The 22,363-nt window shown below is 40.2% G+C and overlaps 1 protein-coding gene and 2 non-coding genes across 4 annotated transcripts; all 3 read left to right on the top strand.

Moving 5' to 3' along the window:
- The first annotated feature begins 998 nt into the window (after nt 1-998).
- On the top strand, nt 999-22,072 carry nrap (nebulin-related anchoring protein). Of its 2 annotated transcripts, none has more exons than XM_063483015.1 (43): nt 999-1,064; nt 1,446-1,540; nt 1,775-1,862; nt 3,004-3,107; nt 3,405-3,531; nt 3,679-3,786; nt 3,928-4,032; nt 4,150-4,257; nt 4,366-4,473; nt 4,557-4,664; nt 5,368-5,484; nt 7,118-7,222; nt 7,369-7,476; nt 7,648-7,752; nt 7,905-8,003; nt 8,085-8,189; nt 8,326-8,433; nt 8,549-8,656; nt 8,765-8,962; nt 9,087-9,191; nt 9,265-9,363; nt 9,449-9,553; nt 10,617-10,724; nt 10,861-11,018; nt 11,637-11,790; nt 11,882-11,986; nt 13,989-14,087; nt 14,303-14,407; nt 14,517-14,624; nt 14,762-14,875; nt 14,963-15,160; nt 15,654-15,758; nt 16,016-16,114; nt 16,301-16,405; nt 16,496-16,603; nt 16,794-17,105; nt 17,195-17,299; nt 17,522-17,620; nt 17,757-17,861; nt 17,977-18,084; nt 18,221-18,532; nt 20,290-20,445; nt 20,585-22,072. In XM_063483015.1, exons 1-43 carry the CDS (start codon nt 999-1,001, stop codon nt 20,867-20,869), a joined length of 5,427 nt encoding a protein of 1,808 aa, XP_063339085.1. In that variant the 3' UTR covers nt 20,870-22,072. The 2 variants fall into 2 exon arrangements, with proteins under 2 accessions (XP_063339085.1, XP_063339086.1); XM_063483016.1 differs by having other exon boundaries at nt 3,004-3,108; nt 3,424-3,531; nt 20,645-22,072.
- trnac-gca (transfer RNA cysteine (anticodon GCA)) lies at nt 12,494-12,565 on the top strand. Its single transcript has one exon. It is a non-coding gene; the product is annotated as a tRNA-Cys (tRNA).
- On the top strand, nt 12,980-13,051 carry trnac-gca (transfer RNA cysteine (anticodon GCA)). The gene has a single exon. It is a non-coding gene; the product is annotated as a tRNA-Cys (tRNA).
- Nucleotides 22,073-22,363: the final 291 nt, after the last annotated feature.

Raw genomic sequence — 22,363 nt, 5'->3', positions numbered from 1 at the left:
AATGTCACATTATAGACGGAAGTTAATAACCTCAAACATTGAACGTCTCTGATCACGCAAAGAAAAGTAATATGTTCTCATATTAAATTTTGGGGGTTATAACTGACTAATTCCCTAATATGAAACTATTTCCTTCAAGTATAAGAATACTCTATAAAGAATTAATTTCAAAGCATCAAATATTTACTCCTATTGCATATTTAATCTATCAAAAATCACAAAAAAAATTCCCATGAGGTCAAGGTATGTGACCTATTATCACAGATAGATTAAAAACCTCAACCTCATGACATTCTTCCTACAGTGAATACAGCCCTGACCCTTTTGAGCTTCAGAGGGGTCTTGTGCTTCAACTATTTTGCGAATTGATTGCCTCATTTTGTGTCAATAAAGCTGTTTGCTAATGTTGGGTTAACCTTTTTCTTTAGTATTCACTTTATGTGTATTTTTTCTCATATGTCTGTATTAATCCTGTGTCATTGTTTTTTACATCTTTTGTAAGTCTACAGAAACCTGCCTAAAACAAGCAGCCTACACTTTGTGTTTACATGCATGGCTGATGACTTGACTAAGTAAAAGTATTACACAGGGAATCACAGTTTTATGTTGTTAGTCATGTGGAGATACTCAAAGTTGAGGTAGCTGTCCAACTGAGGATCATTACACATATAGATTGACATGTGAACTCTCTGTCACTCTGTTTCCCCCTCTCTGCAGACAGACAGCTGGACTCAGCCAGTCTTTGAGCGCGGGGCACAGAAGGGGGGTGGTCCATCATGGGACATGGTGTGAAGTAAGAGCCAGTTTCACAGTCCCACACTCACAGAGCTAAGTTTTCAGCCACCAGAGACGCACTACCGCTACTGTCTGGGATTCCCAGTTCCTCAGCTAAACGGCCGTCTGTCCGTCTGACTGACCCGGCTTCATTTTGGCCAATACTTCACGCTAGTTTTATTGGTTTTCCCGAGAGATTTTGAGAACAAGGGAAAGCATTCACCATGCAGTCTTGTGCCAGGTGTGGGTTTGTGGTCTACCCAGCTGAGAAGATCAACTGCATTGACCAGGTAATACATTAAAGCTTATAAATAAATGCCTTCTTGGGTTAAAGTGAACTCTCGAATGTGTCTGTGTTAGTCATAAAACTAATAACAGCTGCACAATGGTTATTGATATGAGATTGTTTTTAATTAAAAGACTGGACAAAAAAAGACTTACAGTTTAACAGTGACATTAAAGCTTTAGAGAATCAGTCATTAAGTCCATGTGGAAAAATGTGATGTGATTACTGATGTTATTCTGGGCCTCTTATTAATCAGATATACCAGAAATTACTTGTCCAGCGTTTCTTCTCTGCTTAATGAACTAGATTCCAGTCATGTTTCCTCTGAACACAGATTTAAAGATTCATGGTCTGTCTTTCTTTTTCTTTCTTTCATTTTTGGCAGAATTGGCACAAAGCATGTTTTCATTGTGATGTCTGCAAAATGGTACTCACTCCAAATAACTTTGTCAGCCACAAGAAGAGGCCATACTGCTCCGTGTAAGTAGGAGTCAATACTACTGCAGTGCCTATTGATCATTTGTAGTTAATCACCAAACATGATAAAAATAAATAAAAACATAATCTTTTTTTAATGAGTAAAGCACAGAGGAGGCAAATTAACTGCGTCTTAGTAAACCACGATTGCACAATAGCCGGGGTCCCATTTTTAACGTTGTGAATTACACCTGGTGTGACCATGTTGGCAACTATATGTGTATCTCATCCTTTCAGGCACAATCCAAGGAACAACACATTCACAAGCGTCTATGAGACCCCCATCAACATTAACGCAAAGAAGCAAAGTAAGGCCAGCAGTGAGGTAAGAGGACATCATGAGCAAAACCACAGCAGCATCATGCATGCCATACAACATGTTTCAGTCCTCTGACTCACTGACATTGTTGCTGTCTATGGCACTAGAGGAAAGACAGTTTATGGCTGTGTCTACTCTAAAGATTGTTATTTATACTGAACACCAAAACTTGAGATTTGACCCTGAGCATTTGTATCCATTACTGTTGGATCACAAAGGTCTAATTCCTTCTTTACGAGAGGTGGTCGGTGGTTCTGAGGCCGTGGTGATGGCAGAGGTTTGGAATGGAGACTGGCTCAGGTTATTTCTGTTTCCCTGACAGGGGCTAGACACCCCCTCCACTTAGCCCACTTTATGCTTCAACGGGCTAAAATTATATGTCAGGAAAAACAGCTTCACATCCCTTCCTCTCCTCTGCTCAGCCACCTGTTTCTGTCTGTCTGAGTCTGTCTGTGTCTCTAAGTTCACACAAGGCTCTCATGCTTATATTAGCAGTAGGCTAGCAAGCGCCTCGGCTACTGCTTTAAGCCACTGGAGGGATATGGGAATTAACATTTCGACATTTGATCTGAGGGCTGACCTCGGATCATGAGTGGCCCTCAACTCCCTGTCTATATTTACCACACTGAACATTTAAAAAGTATATATCTTGCTTGGGTTAACATGCAGCTTTTGCTTTCTTATTCCTATTGATTGTACTTTATACCCTTTAGGCGATGATGCTCTAGAGACGTCACTCTGTCCTGTCTCTTCCTCTGACATAGAGCTATTCTAAGATTAGTTTGGGATGGTTTTTACAGCTCTAGGATGATATACAAAGTCCTCTATTCTGGTTCGTTCTGGGCAGGTCTTGTACCATCTTGAGTGGAACATCTTAGTTATTAATACCAGCTCTCTAACATTATCCCTTCATCATTTAGCTTTTCAGCTCAGGTTCTCCTGCAGCACAAGAATAGAGTGATGTTTGGCACTGTTGAAGTAAAGCAATACCAGTTAGGACTAGCAGTAAAAAAATTATTCTTATTTTTAGGTGATTAGTAGCATCCAACTACCAAAATGGATGCTGCAGTCACATGTGCAGTGTCTGCATGTGCAAATGCTCGCTGGCCTTGGCTTAATGCTTGTCATCCATGTGCCATCCTTGTAGCTGAAGTATCGCGAAGATGGCGAACGCTTTATGTCCACCTTCCACTGTGACACGAGATCCATGGAGCTGGAGAAGGCTTGCCTAGCCAATCAGATGGCCAGCCAGGTGAGCTCCTGGGAGAATAACTGGCCATTGAACCCTTTTAAAGGGAATTTTCAACCCAAATTCTTATCTTTATCAAATAAAAGAGAGAAGAATTAAAAATTATTCTTCAAACTTCCTAATTTCTTCTACTTTAGTATTTTAATTCAGCCAAATCTTTTGTCTGTCATGAGTAAGCACTTGTTTATTTTTTGTATCATTTCACATAAAAGAATTGCATGGCTTATTTAACAAGTTCATAAAAACCTTACGTGATACAGAATTACCTGGTTTAGGAACATTTGTAATTGACCATGTTTGTCTTTTATATATAAACAGGCCTTTCAGTCTCAGTCTGAGTTCTCACAGCAGCAGACCTGGTATTCAGGGATGGTGAGCAACCAGGAGATAGTGACAATGTCCCAGGCACAGAATACCATCAGTGATGTGAGTACACATATGATTTTTTTTCCTCACTGGTTGTTGTGTTGTTGTATCATGAGTATGTTCTATTTAAATAGTTGATATAAAAAACCTTCAAATTTGTAGCAGTGTTGGCCACATGGCTGATTTTGTGGCTTCTTTTTTGTGCAGGTCAAATACACAGAAGAATATGAGCAGTCAAAAGCAAAGGGCAGCTTCCCTGCAATGATCACACCGGGCTACCAAACTGCCAAGAAGGCAAATACCTTAGCAAGTAATGTAAGTGGATTTCATTTAGCTTTCTGTACCTCACAGAAAAGATGAAACTTCACTGATTTTCCCTTTCTGTTAAACAATTCATGCAAGTTTATCAAAAATTCAAGAGGCCAAATAAAATTGCTTTGTTGTCTTTCTCCTCAGCTGGAATATAAAAAAGGACACGAGGAAAGAGTTTCCAAATACACAACATTTGTGGACCCCCCTGAGGTGATTCTGGCCAAGAAACAAGGACAAATTGTTAGCGATGTAAGCCCTACAGACATTGTTGACAATTATTTTTTTAAACTAGGTCTGCTCAACTATAAAAATATATTGTTACAATAATATATTCATGGATATGGGGCGTCTCCTCTTTTTTATCAGTATGCCTACACAGAAGAATATGAGCAGCAGAGAGGTAAAGGTAGTTTCCCTGCACACCTCACGCCTGGATACAAAATGTCAAAGAAGGCCACTGAGCAGGCCAGTGATGTAAGTGGTAAAAAAAAAAAAAAAAATACAGCACACACATATGTAAGTAAATACTAATGCATGTTTGTGATTAAAGGTTTAAATGCTGGTTTTTTCATGCTGAACCAGATCAAGTATCGTCAGATGTACGAACAGGAGATAAAGGGGAAAGCCAGCGCTGAAGCGGCCGTTACTGACATTGTCCATGCCAAAGAAAATGCAGAGAACTTCAGCCACGTATGAAAATCACTGTCACTGTCTCATCAGTCTGTTTTAATTCAAAGTGAACTAAATAAAGCAAAGTGCTCTCCTGTTTCCAGATTGCCTATACTGAAGAATACGAGCAACAGCGAGGCAAAGGAAGTTTCCCCGCCATGATTACGCCTGGTTATCACCTCGCAAAGAAGGCACAGGAAATTGCTAGTGATGTAAGTATCAATCTGACTCTGGACCCAGTGAAATATTTCTAAAAGCTGTAAGTATCTTTGACAAACATGTAATTGGTCCATCTTGGTAAATGGACTGATTCTTATTTAGCGCTTTTCTACTCTCCCAATGCACTCAAAACGCTTTAAACAACATGCCACATTCACTTTCTTCAGTGCTTTTACGTGCTTTCTAACTAGCATTCACACTCTGATGGATGAATCGGAGAGTAACTTGTGGTTAGTATTTTGCCCAAGGATATTTGGCATGCAGACCTGAGGAGCCAGGGATCAAATCACAAACCTTCCGATCAGCAGATGACCTGCTTTACCTCCTGAGCCCCAAATATGTTGAGTCTAACATTTAGATGCTTTGTCGTGTAGGTAGGTGTTGGAAGGATTGCATGTAGTTAAAAAGGGAGCATGAATCTGTCATCTAGTCATGTGGACTAGTAGTAAATGTTGTCAAAACATTGCAGAGTGTAGTGTGTAAGAGTTTCAGCTTCATCAGTCAAGTGTCCTTGTCAACACCGGGCAAAATAGCAGACGAGGGACAACAATGAGGAGACTTGATGTCATCATTCTCTAAACTATCCAGAGTGACTGAATTAGACTCTGTTTGTGTGTGTTCCTCAACCTTGCAGGAGCAAAACTGTTTGTCCTCCTCCTCCTACAACACGCTTAGTAATTTTTCATCTCTTTCCAGTTAAAATACAAGAAAGACTTAAACAAGATGAAGGGCACATCACACTTTCACAGTCTGACCTCTGAGGATAATCTGGCACTGAAGAACGCACGAAAAATCAACAAGATTGTCAGTGAGGTGAGGCCCGTGAGAAGCATGCAACCTTCGCTAAATACATTTGTGTGTCTAGATTTATTCAGAGCGTAGGGAAAGAACAATGTGAATATTCAAATAGCTTTTTGTCTAAGCAACAGTCAGTCTCAGGTAAATGCATGTATGTGTGTTTAAGAGTGGGAGATATTGGGTGTACTGTGTCAGCGTCCAGCAGACATGAAGCCTCCTGAATTGCATTTTCAGCATCTCTGAAATGCTTGTGTGGTGAGGTGACAGCTTACCTCCAAGGTCATGGCACATCCTGCCAAACTAAGGTTACTTCACACTGTGCTTTATTTTTAAGCATCTATTCTTAGCCGTAAAAATATGTGCTTTAGAAATTAGCTCTTATTCTGAATCTAACCACGCAGAAACATTATCTCAGTTTTGTTTTCGTTTTTTTGTTTTTTGCTTCAAATAATGTTTATGATATAATGACAGACTGTAAATAAAGAACATAGCATGGTTGGTGAGTTGCATTTTAAACCCTGGAGTGTAGTCCTTTTGGCTTTTTAATCCAAAAGTAGAAATATTTGAATGAGAAGTTATCAGCTAACACTACTGCTGCTCTATACTGCGAATTGTAAAGTATTTTAAGTAAATACAGAGCAAGTATTTCAGATACCAATGCCGACAATGATACTTTTAACCTATAAAGGAAGCTTGTGTAGCAAAGAGCAGCATGTCATGATTTTAAAAAATGAATCATCAGTTTGCAAATTCTAAACACATTTAATAAACACTAAATCACTTTTAGTTTTAGTTTACACAATAAAACACACTTTTCAGCTTTTTATTGCTTATGGAAACTGTTTTTTGGAGACCTGGAATGTAAATGTGCCTGTCTCTAAAGCACTTTGTGTCAGTTCCTGTTGTGCTATAGATTTGACAGTGAACACAAGATGACTGAGGTATATTTTTGCATTAAAAAACAAATATTTAACCCAATTCAGTGGACTACATACTCAAGTAAGAAGATAGAAACAAAATATCAATCATATAGCACTACTGTCGATCCAAAACCAATACCAGCATTGGATTAATCTGCCCACCACAAGCTAACACTAGCAAACTTGATTAGCATAGACTTTATATTAGTACTAAATGTGATACTGATATTTCATTCACCACGCTGGAGCACAAAGCATTAGATTTCTCAGATAATTCTATGAAAATATTTTAAACAGCTCCAACGATTCAAACAGCATACAGAGGTTGAGATCAGTGACTTTATTTGCACTTGAGCATAAAGCTAGCAGAATAGACGGCCCCAATAACAGCCATGACCACATAACTTCAAGCACCAGTGTTTAAAGGTGAGGTTTCCCCTGTGTGATATTTTCATGATAAAGAGACTGACATGTTAAATAGGGCATTGGTTTTAATGTTAAGCTCAGCAAAGCATGTTTAAGATTAAAGGCTGGTCTCAGAGACTCTCGAGCGATGATGGAGTGTCAGTGATGGTGACTGATTTGTGGGAGGAACTTTACTGTATATTTAGCCATGTAGGCACCTATGTGCCACAAAGGATCAGCTCTCACTGTGGAAAACAGAAAAATGAGGTTGCAGTGAAAAATGTTACAGCTTGGCTGCTTTATGTTTACATGTTTCCTAACAGGTGGAGTATAAAAAGGACTTGGAGAACAGCAAAGGACACAGCATCAATTTCTGTGAGACCCCACAGTTTCAAAATGCAGCCAAGGTTGCCAAGTTCACCAGTGATGTAAGTTAAATCGCAAACAGTGTCAAATATATATATTTTGATCATTTTGTAGATTTTTTGACACCCTACACACAACTTATTTATATATTAATACTTGATATCAGCAGATGAACATGTTTCTTTTAAAAAAAAAAATTTTTCTATAGAACAAATATAAAGAGAAATACACTACTGGTATGAAAGGCCACTATGAAGACTCGGGTATCGATAGGAAGACCATGCATGCCATGAAAGCGAGGAAGCTGGCAAGTGATGTAAGTCTTATTTTTAATCAAATCAGATCTGCTTGGTTGGATTTGATTTGATATTACACGGCTAAAAAGACACTATTTTACATGTTTAATTTGTAAATAGAAAATGATAAACTGTCAACTGCCTGTGTGAGTGATTTTATTGATGTGGTGGTTTTGTCCTGCATATCTCAGATTACTTATAAACAAGGCTGTGAGCAGGAGCAGGCTGAATACAACTACCCGGCCAATCTTACACCAGGTTACCAAAGCCAAAGAAAACTGGATCCACTGAAAGAGGTACAGCCTCCAATAATCTAATTAAGACAAAGGGACATTTTAACGCTAAATTTTTTTTTAAAGAGCACTTAAAATCAGAAAAATTATTAAAATGTAAAGTCAGTTCTCAGATAGCAAACTTCATCCCAGCGCTGTTGTCATTGTGGTTACAGAAGAATTACAGGCAGCACATTGACCAGGTGAAGTACAAGTCGGTGACAGACACACCTGACATTGTTTTGGCCAAGAAAAATGCTCAGCTTGTCAGCAATGTAAGTAAACAGTACAACACCAGGCACAACACTTAATAACTTTGTCAGTTTTTCTAAACATGTAATTCATGTGGCCTCTAGTTAAATTACAAAGCCGGGTATGAGAAGACAAAGCATCAGTACACACTATCCCAAGACCTGCCCCAAATCCAAAAAGCCAAAGCCAATGCTGCTTTGTGTAGCGATGTAAGTTCACTTTTCTCACACTTGCATCAATAGCTTACCTTCACGCTTCGTGCAAGCACCCAGAATTCAATACCAATCCACATGATCTATCTTATTAATGGCATTATGATGCCATAACCCATTGCTGTTGCTTCAGATTAAATATAAAGAGGAGTGGGAGAAGACAAAGTCTAAAGCGTGCGAAGTTGGTGTGGACGATCTGAGCGTCAAAGCAGCCAAGGCCTCCCGAGACCTTGCAAGTGACGTAAGTAAACTCACGCTTCTCGTTGCTGCAAAGACATCTAAGCAAAAATCTAAGTGGCTTTAATCAGAAGTAAAAGCTGGCAAATGAAATTAAGTGAGACGGGCATGTGTTTCAGATTAAATACAAAGAGAGTTACATGAAGAACAAGGAGAAGGCTGTGGGGGTCAACATGAGCGACTCCAAGACTCTGCACTCCCTGCAAGTGGCTAAGATGAGCAGTGATGTAAGTAGAATTGCTTGATCTGCATTGTAATAGTGTAGACTTGTCTGACTCACACAAGCCCAGAGTATAACCTCAGAGGTTACCTATTGTTTTTTGTTACAACTTCAGATTGAATACAAGAAGGGCTCCAAAGAGAGGCAGGCCCAGTACAGCCTTCCTCTGGACATGATCAACCTAAGCCACGCCAAGAAGGCCCAGGCACTCGCCAGTGACCTGGAATATCGCACAAAGCTCCACGACTACACAGTCATGGCAGATGACATCAAGGTCCAGCAGGCCAAAAAGGCTTATGCCCTCCAAAGTGAGGTGAGAGAGCCATCTGAGGGCAATATTTTGGTTAAGGGGTCTCTTTTAAATGCAGAGACATGAAGAAAAAGGCAAAGAGAAGTCTTTTGGAGAAGTCTTACTTGACATTTGTTCCTCTCTGCAGAACCAGTATCGTTCAGACTTGAACTGGATGAAAGGAGTGGGCTGGGAGACTGAAGGATGTCTCAACATTACTCAGGCAAAGAAAGCTGGAGAGCTGCTTAGTGATGTGAGTGGAAATATGTGCTTTGTTGCTGTTTTCTTTCAAGCACACTGTTTATTTGGCTGCTTTTTTCTCTCAGACCAAATACCGTCAGAAGGCAGACAGCATCAGGTTCACCCAGGTGGCCGATGATCTCTCCATCAAGCACGCAAAGAAAAGCCAGGAACTGCAGAGCGACGTAAGTCTCTACTTTAAAGCCGGAACGAGACGCCATTCACTCTAGTGCATTCTCGCAGTATATACTAATCTATGTGACTTTTCAGTTGGCCTATAAAGCAAACACAGAGCAGATGCTGCACCAGTACACCATCACAAAGGACGAACCTCTTTTCAGACAAGCAAAGGCTAACGCGGACCTTCTCAGTGCAGTAAGTTCTCTTATAAAAAATTGATGTAGAAAAAAATTAAGGCACATTTTTAAACTATATCTGTTATCTGCTACGTTATACAAACTCCTCAAGAATGTGAACTTGACTGCTCTGTGTCTTACACTTGGTATAAGTTCATGCATACAATCATTTGACAAATGATGTTTTAAAGGGACTTTTTGTGGAAAACCAAGTACATCCTTTGTTCTTCCATAGAAATTAAAAAGGTCAAAAACTAGCAACCAGGATCTGCAGAAAACGATTACTTCAAATTATTGCTGCTGAAAATGATTCTACAAGTTAATGAATCATAGGGTATCATCACAAAACTGCATATATCAACCAAACATATACATATATATATATATATATATATATATATATATATATATATATATATATATGTCACAATGATGTGTGGTTTACCTCAGGGTACAGTGTTTGCACCAGCACTGTATAAGAAAATAATAGACCGATTAAAGTATAGTCGCTCTAGAGTATTACTATTGAATATGCTTAAAAAGAGACTATCTTTTAATAATTTCCTAACTAACTTGCTTCATTTAAATGCAAACTAGTTTTATTTTAAATTATTTATATAAAATACAGAACAAACTGTATTTTACCTTCTTAAAAACACCAAGGAAGTTTGATTCTGTGACCTGATTCGACATAGTGTTGTTCTCAGAAAGCGGAATCTATTTAAGCCAATTTCTTATATTCAGCTGAACTTATTTAGTGTTTCCATATGGCACAAAATCAAGCTGGTTAGCCAGTTATTCAGTCCAATAATTTAAAATTATCAAAATTGAATTTGCTTTTAAAAATCCACATGACGTGATATAATGCACTTTAAGTCTTTTGAAGTAGCAGCTCACGCACCGTTCAACGTGAAATTGTCTTTCACGCTTAATTTGCCTCACAAATTGTCTCTAGTCTGTCTCACGCAGCCCTCACAGTTTTCTGTGTTTCCACCTGAAGGTGAAAGCAATTTAACGAGTTTCTCAATATGTGCGTGTGAGGTGCCCATATGATTTTTTTCCTCATGCATTTTTCTTTGCAGAAAGTATACAAGAGCAACTGGGAGAAGCAGAGGGAAAAGGGCTTTGAGCTCCGTTTGGACTCCCTATCTATACTCACAGCAAGAGCCAAGAGAGACCTGGCTAGTGATGTGAGTTTCTATTCTCTTTTACTCTGAAATTTGTAATAACCTTAGGTTAGGTTGAGTTGCAACATTTTTAAATCACTGGATTCTTTAAGAAGTAGCATTTAGCATCTTGAACCATTTATTTCTTGTCTTTTTGCAGGTGAAATATAAAGAGACGTATGAGAAAAACAAAGGCAAGATGATCGGCATTAAAGCGGTCAGTGAGGATTCTCAGATGGCTCACTCCACTCTGGCCACCAAACTACAGAGTGATCGCCACTACAAAAAGAACTACGAGGACACTAAGACCAAATACAGGTGAGGCCCAGCTTAGTTCTTCAGACTCAGATGCATCTGGTACTAGAGATAAAGTAAAGGGAGTCATTCTTAAATCTGTATCGCATGGTCTTCTTCAATTAATTGGTAATAAGTGAAGCAATTCATTTTGCATTTTCTCAGTTAGCAAGGTCATTTAGCCCTAATATTCTTATCCTTTGGTATCATAAGTGCAGCTTTTATACCTCAGAGGGTAATGATGCATGTGTTATAACATTTCAGTAGCTCTAAAAATGAGATAAAGAGTTTATATCAGTTATCAGATATCAGTTAAAGAGGAAAACTACTGACAGAAGCTTTTAAATTATTACAAACATTATTAGCAGATTCCTTAGCAATATCCTGCTTTCTTTTCATGCCAGCAGTAATTTAGAAAGTTTTACAGAACATCTCATTTCAAAAGGTCAAACAAGCTCTGATAAAGACTGCATGAACCATCACCCCAGATAAAGTCAAAGTAAATGAAGCGTACTATCCTTCTTTTTAAGTAGACCCCAATCAGCAAAGAGCATCGATTCAGTATAACTCAACAATAACTGACCTTTAATTTTCTGCAGTTTTGGAACAAAGCACTTCATTGAAACCAATCTTCATTTCTAGTGTTTCCCTGGATATGCTGAACATCAGCCATGCCAAGAAGGCTCAAGACCTGGCAACCGAGACCAATTATAGGACTATACTCCATGAATACACTACTCTGCCAACTGACATTAATGTTGCCTGGGCGAAGAAGGCTTATGGACTACAAAGCGATGTAAATCTTACTTTTAGGCACGGGAATGACCAATTATTTCATGCAAAAGTGCTGCAATTTGATACTGATATGTGCGCACGTCTGTTTTCAGAAACAGTACAGGTCAGATTTGAACTGGATGAAGGGTGTTGGATGGGAGGTCTCGAAATCTCTGGATGTCCTGCAAGCAAAGAAAGCTGGGGAGCTGGTCAGCGAGGTAATGTTTAATACTGTGACTCACAAGGCATTGCTGCGAGTAGCTATAAAACAATCACTGTTAAATTTTATTAGTATTTCCCCCTTTTTTAGTAAAAATGAGGCAAAAGTATCTGTGGAACCAGTTCTCACTTTGAGTACAGGAGACATATAATTTGGCATTATGTAATTTAGCATCTCTTGTTGCCCTAACTATTATGTTCATGTGGATTTCATCTTAATTTGATAACTACAGGAGTGGATTTTTAATTCGATTCAGGGCGTATAGCTCCCTGTTTCTGCTTCCTATAATTTCCAGATGCATAATGGGACTTCTGCTCTAAGGAACCAGGTCTCATGTTAAAGTCAGGAGAGCGATGATCTGGCATCATCTAATTTATCACCTTCTGTTCTCCTGACTATAATTTCATCTTTATTTGATAGCTACAAGGATAGGGATTCTAGTACAGTTGTGGAGTTAACATATATTTTAATACAAATTTTGTCCTGTCTGGCAATCACTGGGAATGGGGGTATAGCTCAGTGGCAGAGCATTTGACTGCAGATCAAGAGGTCTCTGGTTCAAGTCCGGATGCCCCCTGCTTAGCAAGCGTTCTTGACTCTCGTGCATCTTAGCATTTTCAGACACAATCCGAGTCAAAGCCTTAGCTATCAGGGCTCTTTCCAGGCCTGACTTTGCATTCAGATAATTTCATTCAAATTTTGCAATATTCTTTGACCAGGGGAAATGGGGGTACAGCTCAGTGGCAGAGCATTTCACTGCAATGAAGAGGTCTCTGGTTTAAGTCGAGGTGCTCCCTATTTAGCAAATGTTCTTGACTCTCCTGGTGCTAAGCATCTCCAGAAAGATTTAGAGGCAAGGCCTTAGCTGTCAGGGTTCTTTGCAGGCCTGACTTTGCATTCAGATAAATATAAATCTTTAGTACTTCACTTTTGTTCATTTCTAATGTATAATTTCATACAAATTTTTTCATATTCATTGTCCAGTGGGAATGGGGGTATAGCTCAGTAGCAGAGCATGTGACTGCAGATCAAGAGGTCTCTGGTTCAAATCCAGATGCCCCCTACTTAGCAAACACTCCTGATAAATGCTTTTGGCCATTTTCTGGTACCTACATTTTCCAGACGCCCATATTGTAAAGAATCTGATATCTCAGAACTCACTTCTTTTTATCTGGTGGAGTGTTTTATGTAACGTTCTGCAAATGATACACGGAGATCTTCCTAGTCCAGGCCGGAATTTACATGCACTATTCTTAACCTCATCATGAGCAGCCACTTATTTGTCATTCCACTCACGTTACCACCATTAGTTTATGAAATAGAACAGATCTTAGAGCCCGTCCTGAGCAAGCATTTTTCTGTATGCTGTATGTGAACATGTGCTTATGTATCTATCTAACAAAGACTCCTTTTGTTTTTCCATCTTTTTGATTTTTATAGGTAGTTTATTTGTTAGGATCCATCCCACATAGCAGACAAGTCTGGCCTGGATCCGGTGTCAAGCCGGCACAGCTGGCTGACTTCTGGCATGGCAAGTGATATGTCATCCAAATATGGGCCAGGCCTGGCGTAGCTGGCACTGTTTATGTGATGGCATGCCACATCTGGCCCAATTATGTTTTGGTTTATGTGGCCCAGGCTCATACAAAACAGGTCTGGCCCGTATCCGGCATCAAGCTGGCACTTCTGACTGACTGGTGTCATGGCAGGGTGTATGTATGCAGTGTGTCTGCAACTGGCCTTGTGCTGGCCCATGTGTGGGCCACCTCTGGCAAACAAGATCTGGGCCACCAAAGGACCGTCATTCTTTGCGGTATGTGGGCCATGTGTAACCACATTGTGTGGGCCAGATCCGGGCCATACCAATCTTGCTATGTGGGATATTTATGATATAGTGTGTGCCCTCTAGTGGTCCCAACACGTATATGCCTTGAGTCTTTTATGGTTGCCTCCCATTGTTACAGCCTAGTGTTCATCACTGGGGTATTTCTCTTCTCCAGAAAAAGTATCGTCAGGATGTGAGCGCTCTGAAGTTTACCAGTGTTGAAGACAGTCCAGAGATGATCCAGGCCAAACTAAGCAACAAACTTGCGATTGATGTAAGTTCAGCTGACATTTGTAGCCTCAGCCATTAGTTATTATTGCATGATATAGCATACAACAAAAATGTTGTTACCTAGCTTGTTGAGTTTTTTTTGGCCCACTTGACATATAAAAACCACTGCAGCACCTAGAAGTTCACTGGATTGAGTTATTTTAAGGCCTGTTTCATTGAGGTAAACGGATCTTTAATGCTGTTCTTTCTTCTTTACAGAGGTTGTACAGGGAGAAGGGTGAAAACATGAAGCACAACTACACACTGAGCGGAGAGTTACCCGAGTTGGTGCAAGCCAAGCTGAATGCCATGAATATCAGTGAGGTAAAACCATACATAGGCACATTTAGTCAGTCAAAAAGTTCTTCTCTGCAGCAGGTTTTATATGATGTTTTCGCTGTGAAACTAAGTTTGTCCATCCAACACATTTCAGACGCAATACAAGGAATCTTGGAAGAAGATACGTGATGGCGGATACAAGCTGCGTCTGGATGCCATTCCTTTCCAGTCTGCCAAAGCATCTGCAGAGATCCTCAGTGATGTGAGAGTCCATTTCATCATATGAAACCACATTATTACTATTTTTTAGCAGAAAGTTGAACTGAAACTACTCTTGTCAACACAGATTTTCAAATATCTCTCCTCACTAAGCTTTGTGTGTTTTGTGTGTCATTTCAGCAAAAGTACAGAGAAGAATTTCAGAAGACCAAAGGGAAGATGATCGGCCTGAAGGGACTGCAGGATGACTTGAACATTGCTCACTCAGTCTATGCCAGCAAGCTACAGAGTGATGTGAGTACTTAGTTTCTGCAGTTTAGCTGATAGAAATCATATTTTAATGATTATACAATATTCTCGTATTCACATTTCCCCGTCTAGATCAAGTATAAGAAGGACTCTGCAAAGGAGCTCTCAAAGTTCCACCTACCCATGGACATGCTGGAGGTTGCACATGCTAAAAAGGCACAGTCATTAGTCAGTGACCAGGACTACCGGCTGTCCCTGCATCAATACACCGCGTTGCCGGATGATTTGAAGCTGCAAGCTGCCAAGAAAGCATACACCCTGCAGAGTGAGGTGAGAGTGATGGCAGACAGCTGCACGCAGCATCTTTTATTTATAGATTTAACAACGCTCTTCCGTCACGACTGAGCTTGCTGTGAAAAAGAGCACAAAGGCAACATTATTTGTACTTTACAATTTTAAACCATTAAATCAATGAAGACATGAAATGCTGTATTTTTAGATTTAAAAAAACCTTTGCAGTACTTGTTTCCATGTAATGAGACTTGTTTTTACATTCAGAGATGTGATCAAGATTTTCAGATTTTAGTGCCAGTTGTTGAGGCCAAGGTATTTTAGAGAAACAGCTAGTTTCTGATACTTAAAGTGTGTTTGAGGCCCATTACAAGGCTGGTTTATTTATCTCTGTAACAGACAATACAAGTCTATCAGGCAAATTGATTATTAAAGGCTGAAACTTGTACCAGATATTAAGTGACAGTAATAAAATGATATCATGTTCGCTTCTGTAATATTCCTATTTTATTCTTTTTTGTCTACCCTACAGAAATTGTATCGCTCTGACCTGAACTACCTGCGTGGCGCAGCCTGGATCGCCACTGGTGCTCTGCAGATTGAAGGGTCCAAGAAGGCCACAGACCTCATCAGTGAAGTGAGATATCCCCTATGCTTTTTCATTTACTTTCTGCCCTTTTTAGTGCGTTTAGTGCATGTTAGGTTGCCTATATTCACCGTATCTTGATGCATGATCAAGGGAAATTATATAGTTGATTCTAGATCTGACGTTTTCAGTGGTAGAAATGTTTCACTGTAATTTTTCTGGGTTTAAATGTTGATTTTGTCGGTGGGAGTTCAAAACATTGACTTGATTTACACCAAAAACGAACTTTTTTATTCTCTCTGCAACAGAAAAAATACCGTCAGCAGCCGTACAACTTCAAGCACACCTCTGTTGCTGACTCTCCAGATATTATCCATGCCAAACACAGTTCACAGATTGCAAATGAAGTAAGACAATGACCTTACTGTTTTAATTTCTCTTTTTCTTGTAAATGTACTCTACAGGTCTTTTTTTCCTTGCTTAAGCTGCAGCGTTCCTTTTTAAGGATACTAAAAATAACCAGGCACGTTACTTTGCTGGAAATATCTGATGATTTGAATGATAACAAACTGGGTTTTATCTCTCCATCGCAGCGTTTGTATAAGGAGAAAGGGGTGAATGACCAACACAACTACACTATTACATCTGAGAGGCCAGAGATTACACAAGCAAAGATCAATGCAGCCAACTTTAGTGAGGTACTAAACAGCATACAGTGAACATAAGCATGTTCTTTTCAAATGTTATATGCGTTATTCCAATATAGATAACTTTTTTTTTCTTTGCAGATAAAGTACAGAGAGTCCTGGCACACTCTGAGGGCTCAGGGATACAAACTCACCATGCAGGACATCCCCTTCCAGGCTGCCAAGAGCTCCACAGGCATCGCCAGTGATGTAAGCTCATGTGTCATTTGTTGAACAGCAAACCCCATGCATTTAAAGAGTTAAATCAACCATGATTAAATTTTTAAAAATGCTCACTCTAAGCTCCGGTAAAGTAGGAGTCGCATGCAGGGTCTTGTATCCTTTTGAATAAAATTTGCAGATTGATTCCAGTTGATTAATCTAACTCGTGTCTCCACAGTACAAGTACAAACACAACCACCTGCTGGAAAAGGGGAAGCACATTGGGGTCAAATGCATCATGGACGACCCACATATGCTGCACTGCCTGCAGGCCGGCCGATTGGCCAGCGACCAGGAGTACCGCAAGGATGCACTGACAACCAGCGGGCAGTACCACCTCACCCCAGACATGATTAATCTGGTGGCGGCTAAGAATGCGCAGGCACTGGCCAGCGACCAGGATTACAGGACGAGGCTGCACGAGTACACGGTGCTCCCTGACGACATGAAGGTCAAATGGGCCAAAAAGGCTTATGAACTGCAGAGTGAGGTGAGAGCTGGGAGTGAAAAGGAGATCAAATTACTAATGGGAAGTGTAAATGTCCTGACTCATCTATTGCTCTGTTACTTTATGTTTAGAAACTCTACAAGTCAGACCTCAATTTCATGAAAGGGGTAGCCTGGGATGGAGTGGGTGCGCCTCAGCTGGAGTCTGCCAAAAAGGCTGGAGAACTTATAAGTGATGTGAGTAATGCACTGAAACCTGTTAATTTATAATATTGCTGCCATTTACTGTCAAATTAAAGTAATATATCCATCATGTTTATGGTTTTAATTAAACTCCAGTAAGGTTATGAGCTCCAGCTCTGACTGCATATGCAGCTGAATTTAGCATTTATGCAGTATTGCTTTAAAAGCTTTCGCCATCTGTGTCTAAATGTGTGTGTGTGGTCTTCCTTCTTATAGAAGAGGTATCGCCAGCTGCCAGACAGCCTGAAGTTTACCTCAGTGCCTGACTCTCCTGATATCGTCCACGCTAAGACTAGCTATCAGCAGTGCAGTGAGGTAGGAAGAAGATGGAAATGTTTATAAGAGAGAACTGATTCAAAAACCTGATTCCACTTTAAGAGGCTTTTGTTGTCTTAGCTGCTGGTGGTGATATTGCTACCTTGTTCATGCCTGTGCCTTTCATCCACTACAGAGGCTGTACAAATCTGGAAAGAATGACGACATGCATAAATACACCTTGCATCCAGATGATCCAGACTTCATCAGAGCAAAGATGAATGCCCAGCAGATTAGTGATGTAAGGCACATTTATCAGCTAAATACTTGCAAAAAATATTTTTAAAAATCCTTTAAAAAAAGATGATAATATCTCTACATAACATTTTAATCTTGAGCATTATTTTTCCGTGAAGAAAGTTTACAAGGCGTCTGGGGAGCAAGTGAAGACATCGGGCTATGACCTGAGGCTGGACGCTATTCCCTTCCAAACTGCCAAGGCTTCCAGAGAAATCGCTAGTGATGTGAGTTATGGGCCTTGTTGCATTGAAATACATTTTTGAGGCTATTATTCCAGGACAAACATTTTTATACTATACAGTAACAGTATTAAACAAAGGCATTTAAAGGAAGCTGACCCTGTATTTCTCCCTGCAACAGTTCCGCTACAAGGAGGCTCACGTGAAGGAGAAGGGCCACCAGGTAGGCCTGCGCTGTGTGGAGGACGACCCTAAGATGTTGCACTCTCTGGCAGCAAGCAAACTCCAAAGCAACTTAGAGTACAAACGTCAGTCCAAGGAGGAACGTGCCCACTACAACATTCGCCCAGATCAACCTGAGTTCCTGCACGCCAAAAAGAGCCAAGCTCAGGCTAGTGACCTCACCTATCGACACAAGCTCCACGACTACACCTGTGACCCCGAACAGCTCAATGTCAAGCATGCAAAGCAGGCCTACAAACTGCAGAGTGATGTAAGTCGTGATGCTCGTGCAACATGGTTCAGAAAATATAATTATTGTCATTTATTGATGTGTCATTTATTGATTGATTGATATGAAGAAACACTGTTAGCTGCTCAAAAAGCAAATATCTTGTGCATCAGTGGGACCGATGGCATGAGGCAAATTCAGTGTTTACTTTTAGCCATATGAAGATCCTGAAAAAACAAGCATGTTTACTTTAACACGGACAATTGCCCCATGGAATAACATTGGGGTCATTTTGTGGTTGCGGCTTAGAGCGTTCTCATTATTTAACTGGTCTGTATATTGGTTTAATAATGTACGGAGCCCCTCTGATGACATGGTCCAAAAAATAAATAAATTGTGGCCACAAAATACTACTTCGTGGGCACGAAATGGGTATAACGTGCCCACGAAATACTTATTTGTGGCCACGAAATATTATTTCGAGGGCACGAAATAGGTATAACGTGCGCACGAAATGCTAATTTGTGGGCACGAATTGGGTATAACGTGGCAACGAATTACGCATTTGTGGCAACGAAATAGATAATGTGCGCACATCATATTGATACAATTCCTGGACAGCTGCGTAGAGACATAAGCATAAGAGTAGGCTAAACCTATACACCATGGACAGAGACAGTATGATTGAGTTTTATTTTAGGTTGGGAATGAGCTACAAATGCATTTTGAAAAGCCTGGCAATGCAAGGAACCATTATTACGGAGAGACATTTAAACAGGATATTGAGAGCCCAGTTGCTGTCATGGTCTGTGTGGCAGACCGTGGGTGTGTGGGGAAGGAGGACTGTGCGATGCAAACAGTGCGTTTATATACAGTGGGGTAAATAGTACACAATAAATTCCCCGTGCGTCTCCAACTCCCGTGCCGTGTCTCCTTCTCAGTGCCCGTGCTCCGTGTCTCCGCTCCCGTGAAACTTGTGCTCGCTGCTCTCCCGTTCCCGCACTCCTGCTGGAAAACCACTAAGGCAGCCGTTAACCCACAACTCAACAGTGATAGACTTAGCATGCACTGACTTTGCTGGAAACACTGACGAGTAGTTACTGAACGATCCAGCGTCGAGGAGCTCTCAGCCACACTGCTTTGTAGCTCCTCTGACGAGGCTTGATCGGCGCCAGGTGTGTGTGTGGAGATCCTTGGGTGTGACCGGTTAACTGGCAGGGCCACACCCACCAGGCCTGAAGGTGCCTGTCACAACCGTGCCCCCCCCCCCCCCCCCCCCCCCCCCCACACACACACACACACACACACACACACACACACCTGCCAAAACAAAAAGTATTTTGTGGCCACAATTTATTTATTTTTTGGACCATGTCATCAGAGGGGCTCCGTAATAATGAGGCACCAACTCTGTGAATTCTTTTAGCCTCTTTGAGTTTATTGTTTTGGTTTTCCAGTTTACAGATCCCATGTTTTTGGACCTTTTGAATCATTAGTGCAGTTTTAAGCCACAAAGTACAACTGCTCAGTCAGAAGAATTATTTTCTTATTTTTGTCTTGTTTTGTTTTGGTTAATCAGAATCATAATTCATGTTTTTTTAATTAAAAAACTAACTGCCCAGGCTAGTTTAACCAAAATCTTCCAAAGATTGTATGAAATGTATTAATAACATTAACCCCAAGTTATTTAAGAATGCCATTTATTAAATTTGGTAGAAATATACCACTACAAATGGTATATTTCTATACCATTTGTAGTAGAAATATACCACTGTCATTTCTTTTCTTTTTTATTCAAGGTGAACTACAAGTCAGACCTGAACTGGATCAGAGGAGTGGGCTGGACCCCTCCTGGTTCTCATAAAGCAGAGCTTGCCCGCCGGGCTGCAGAGTTGGGGCTGGCTGATGGAGTTAGCGCTGATGAGGCTATTGCGAAGTATCAGCAACACATGATGGTAAGTTCATCATGGAGTGGTGACACTAGTGATTAGTACAGTGTCTTAAAAAAAATAAATAAAATATATATATATGTACAATAAGGAAGTCTTTAGACAGCAAAGAGTCTTGAAAACTTCCTCTCTGTCTTCCTTTCAGCTGCATTATCAGCAGATGATGGAGGAGCAGCAACAACAGCAACAGCAAGCTTCTGAGCAGGTGGAGACCAGCGAGGAGATCCAGCAAGGTGTCAACATGGATGCGATGGAAGTTCTTCATGTCAAGAGGAAGAAGACCATCCAGACCGTGCAGAAAAAGTCCAGCACCACCACAACTTCATTCAGATCCATGGAGAAGAAGTCCAGCACCACCTCGTCTTCGTCTTCAGCCACCCTCCAGAACACAACCAAGTCCAGTAAAGTTGCTGCCATAGAAGAAGCGTAGAGCAAAGGAGACATTTGGAGACAGAGATGGTCACTTTTAGAAAGTGTGCTTATATTTTACTGAGTTATTTTACTACTTTGATGAAACGATAATTGTGACTTTGCAGTTACATATGAAGCCACAATATTATCAGAGCTGCTATAGATGTAATAACAAACTGCAGCAGAGTTCATATGATTAAGAGTGGGATTAAGCATGTTGAACCAGGACAGCACTAGTCATGTTTGTTGGAAGGATTGTTGGTATTTGTGTGAGTGCTAAAAGAGAAGACATCTCAGAAAACGTTTTAACTTAAATTGTAAAATTGCAATTTTTTCAAAACTTCTAAAAGGTGTAAATTTCAATTGAAGAGCCATTTTTAGCAAGTTCGAGCAAAACACCAGGATTACCAAAGCTGAATTAAGGTTATTGCAGGTTGAAGGTCAAACTGAATGGAATGCTGAAGGAAAGGTTTTGCTTTCATATACTGAGTGTATTTGGAAGAAATATGGGCTGGTCCAGATTGTTATATAGCAACTGATGCAGAGTGCAAAGGATTTCAAACTCATTTTTTTACACTTTGCTTGGTCCTTTTTTAAAAAATCTGATAAATACTGTATGCTGAAAGTTCAAATGATGAAAGCACAAAACCTTGTTGCAGTCTTGCAAAACAGGTTTGATCATTTTTTGTACTTTCAACCAATGAGTAAGAAGTATAAGCCTACTGAAGTGATGGGATCTACTTTTGTCTGGCAGGTTCAGCTTTGTGAGTTTGTAAGTGTCTCTTTTAACTCAAAGCTGGGCTCGGAGTAAATTCTTGGTTTTATCAATGATTAATAAACTGTTTTTGTTGGGAGATTTTCCCAGGCAAACTAAGCTATTGTCCCTTTTTTATTCCCAGAATACAAATGACTGCTAAGTACAGAAAAACACACAGCAAAGCAAGGTGAATCAGATGACTGATGTTGAGTTGATCTTGCTCCTGATCTAGCTGTATGTATGGACGCTGGTGTAGACACCAGGCTTGTTCTTCTGACCACAGCTCACCACTAGAGTGACATAGTGCATGCCGTTTGTGATTGGGTTGTGTGAAAGTACCAATGGGCCTCCAGAATCAGCCTGCAGTGTCAGACAGACCAAGATGTTTTATGTAAATATCACTGACATTTTTGATGCATCTTATGATGTAAAAGCAATCTGCAACAATTTTGGATTACTTTGATCTAGAACAAACAAAATAAAATACAAGTTGCCTTTAAATTAAGTCTCTGACTTTCTTAACTGCTTGTGCTTGAGAACTCTTCCAAATTCATAAGACATACAGTGCATCCGGAAAGTACTCACAGTACTTGTTTCACATTTTGTCATGTTACAGTCTTACAACGCAGTATTAGGGCCACATTGAGAGATTACAGATGTTTCAGTGTAAACTACAATGGCTGCTATAGCCTCTGTAAAATGCTTTGTGTTGACAAGTTAGTGAAATCCATCCGTCTTTACTTTAATCTTACTCTG

The sequence above is a fragment of the Pelmatolapia mariae genome, linkage group LG8, assembly GCF_036321145.2.
Source record: "Pelmatolapia mariae isolate MD_Pm_ZW linkage group LG8, Pm_UMD_F_2, whole genome shotgun sequence".
Classification (NCBI taxonomy): domain Eukaryota; kingdom Metazoa; phylum Chordata; class Actinopteri; order Cichliformes; family Cichlidae; genus Pelmatolapia; species Pelmatolapia mariae.
Note: the sequence above shows the minus strand (reverse complement) of the source record. Positions and strands in the feature narration are given on the sequence as shown.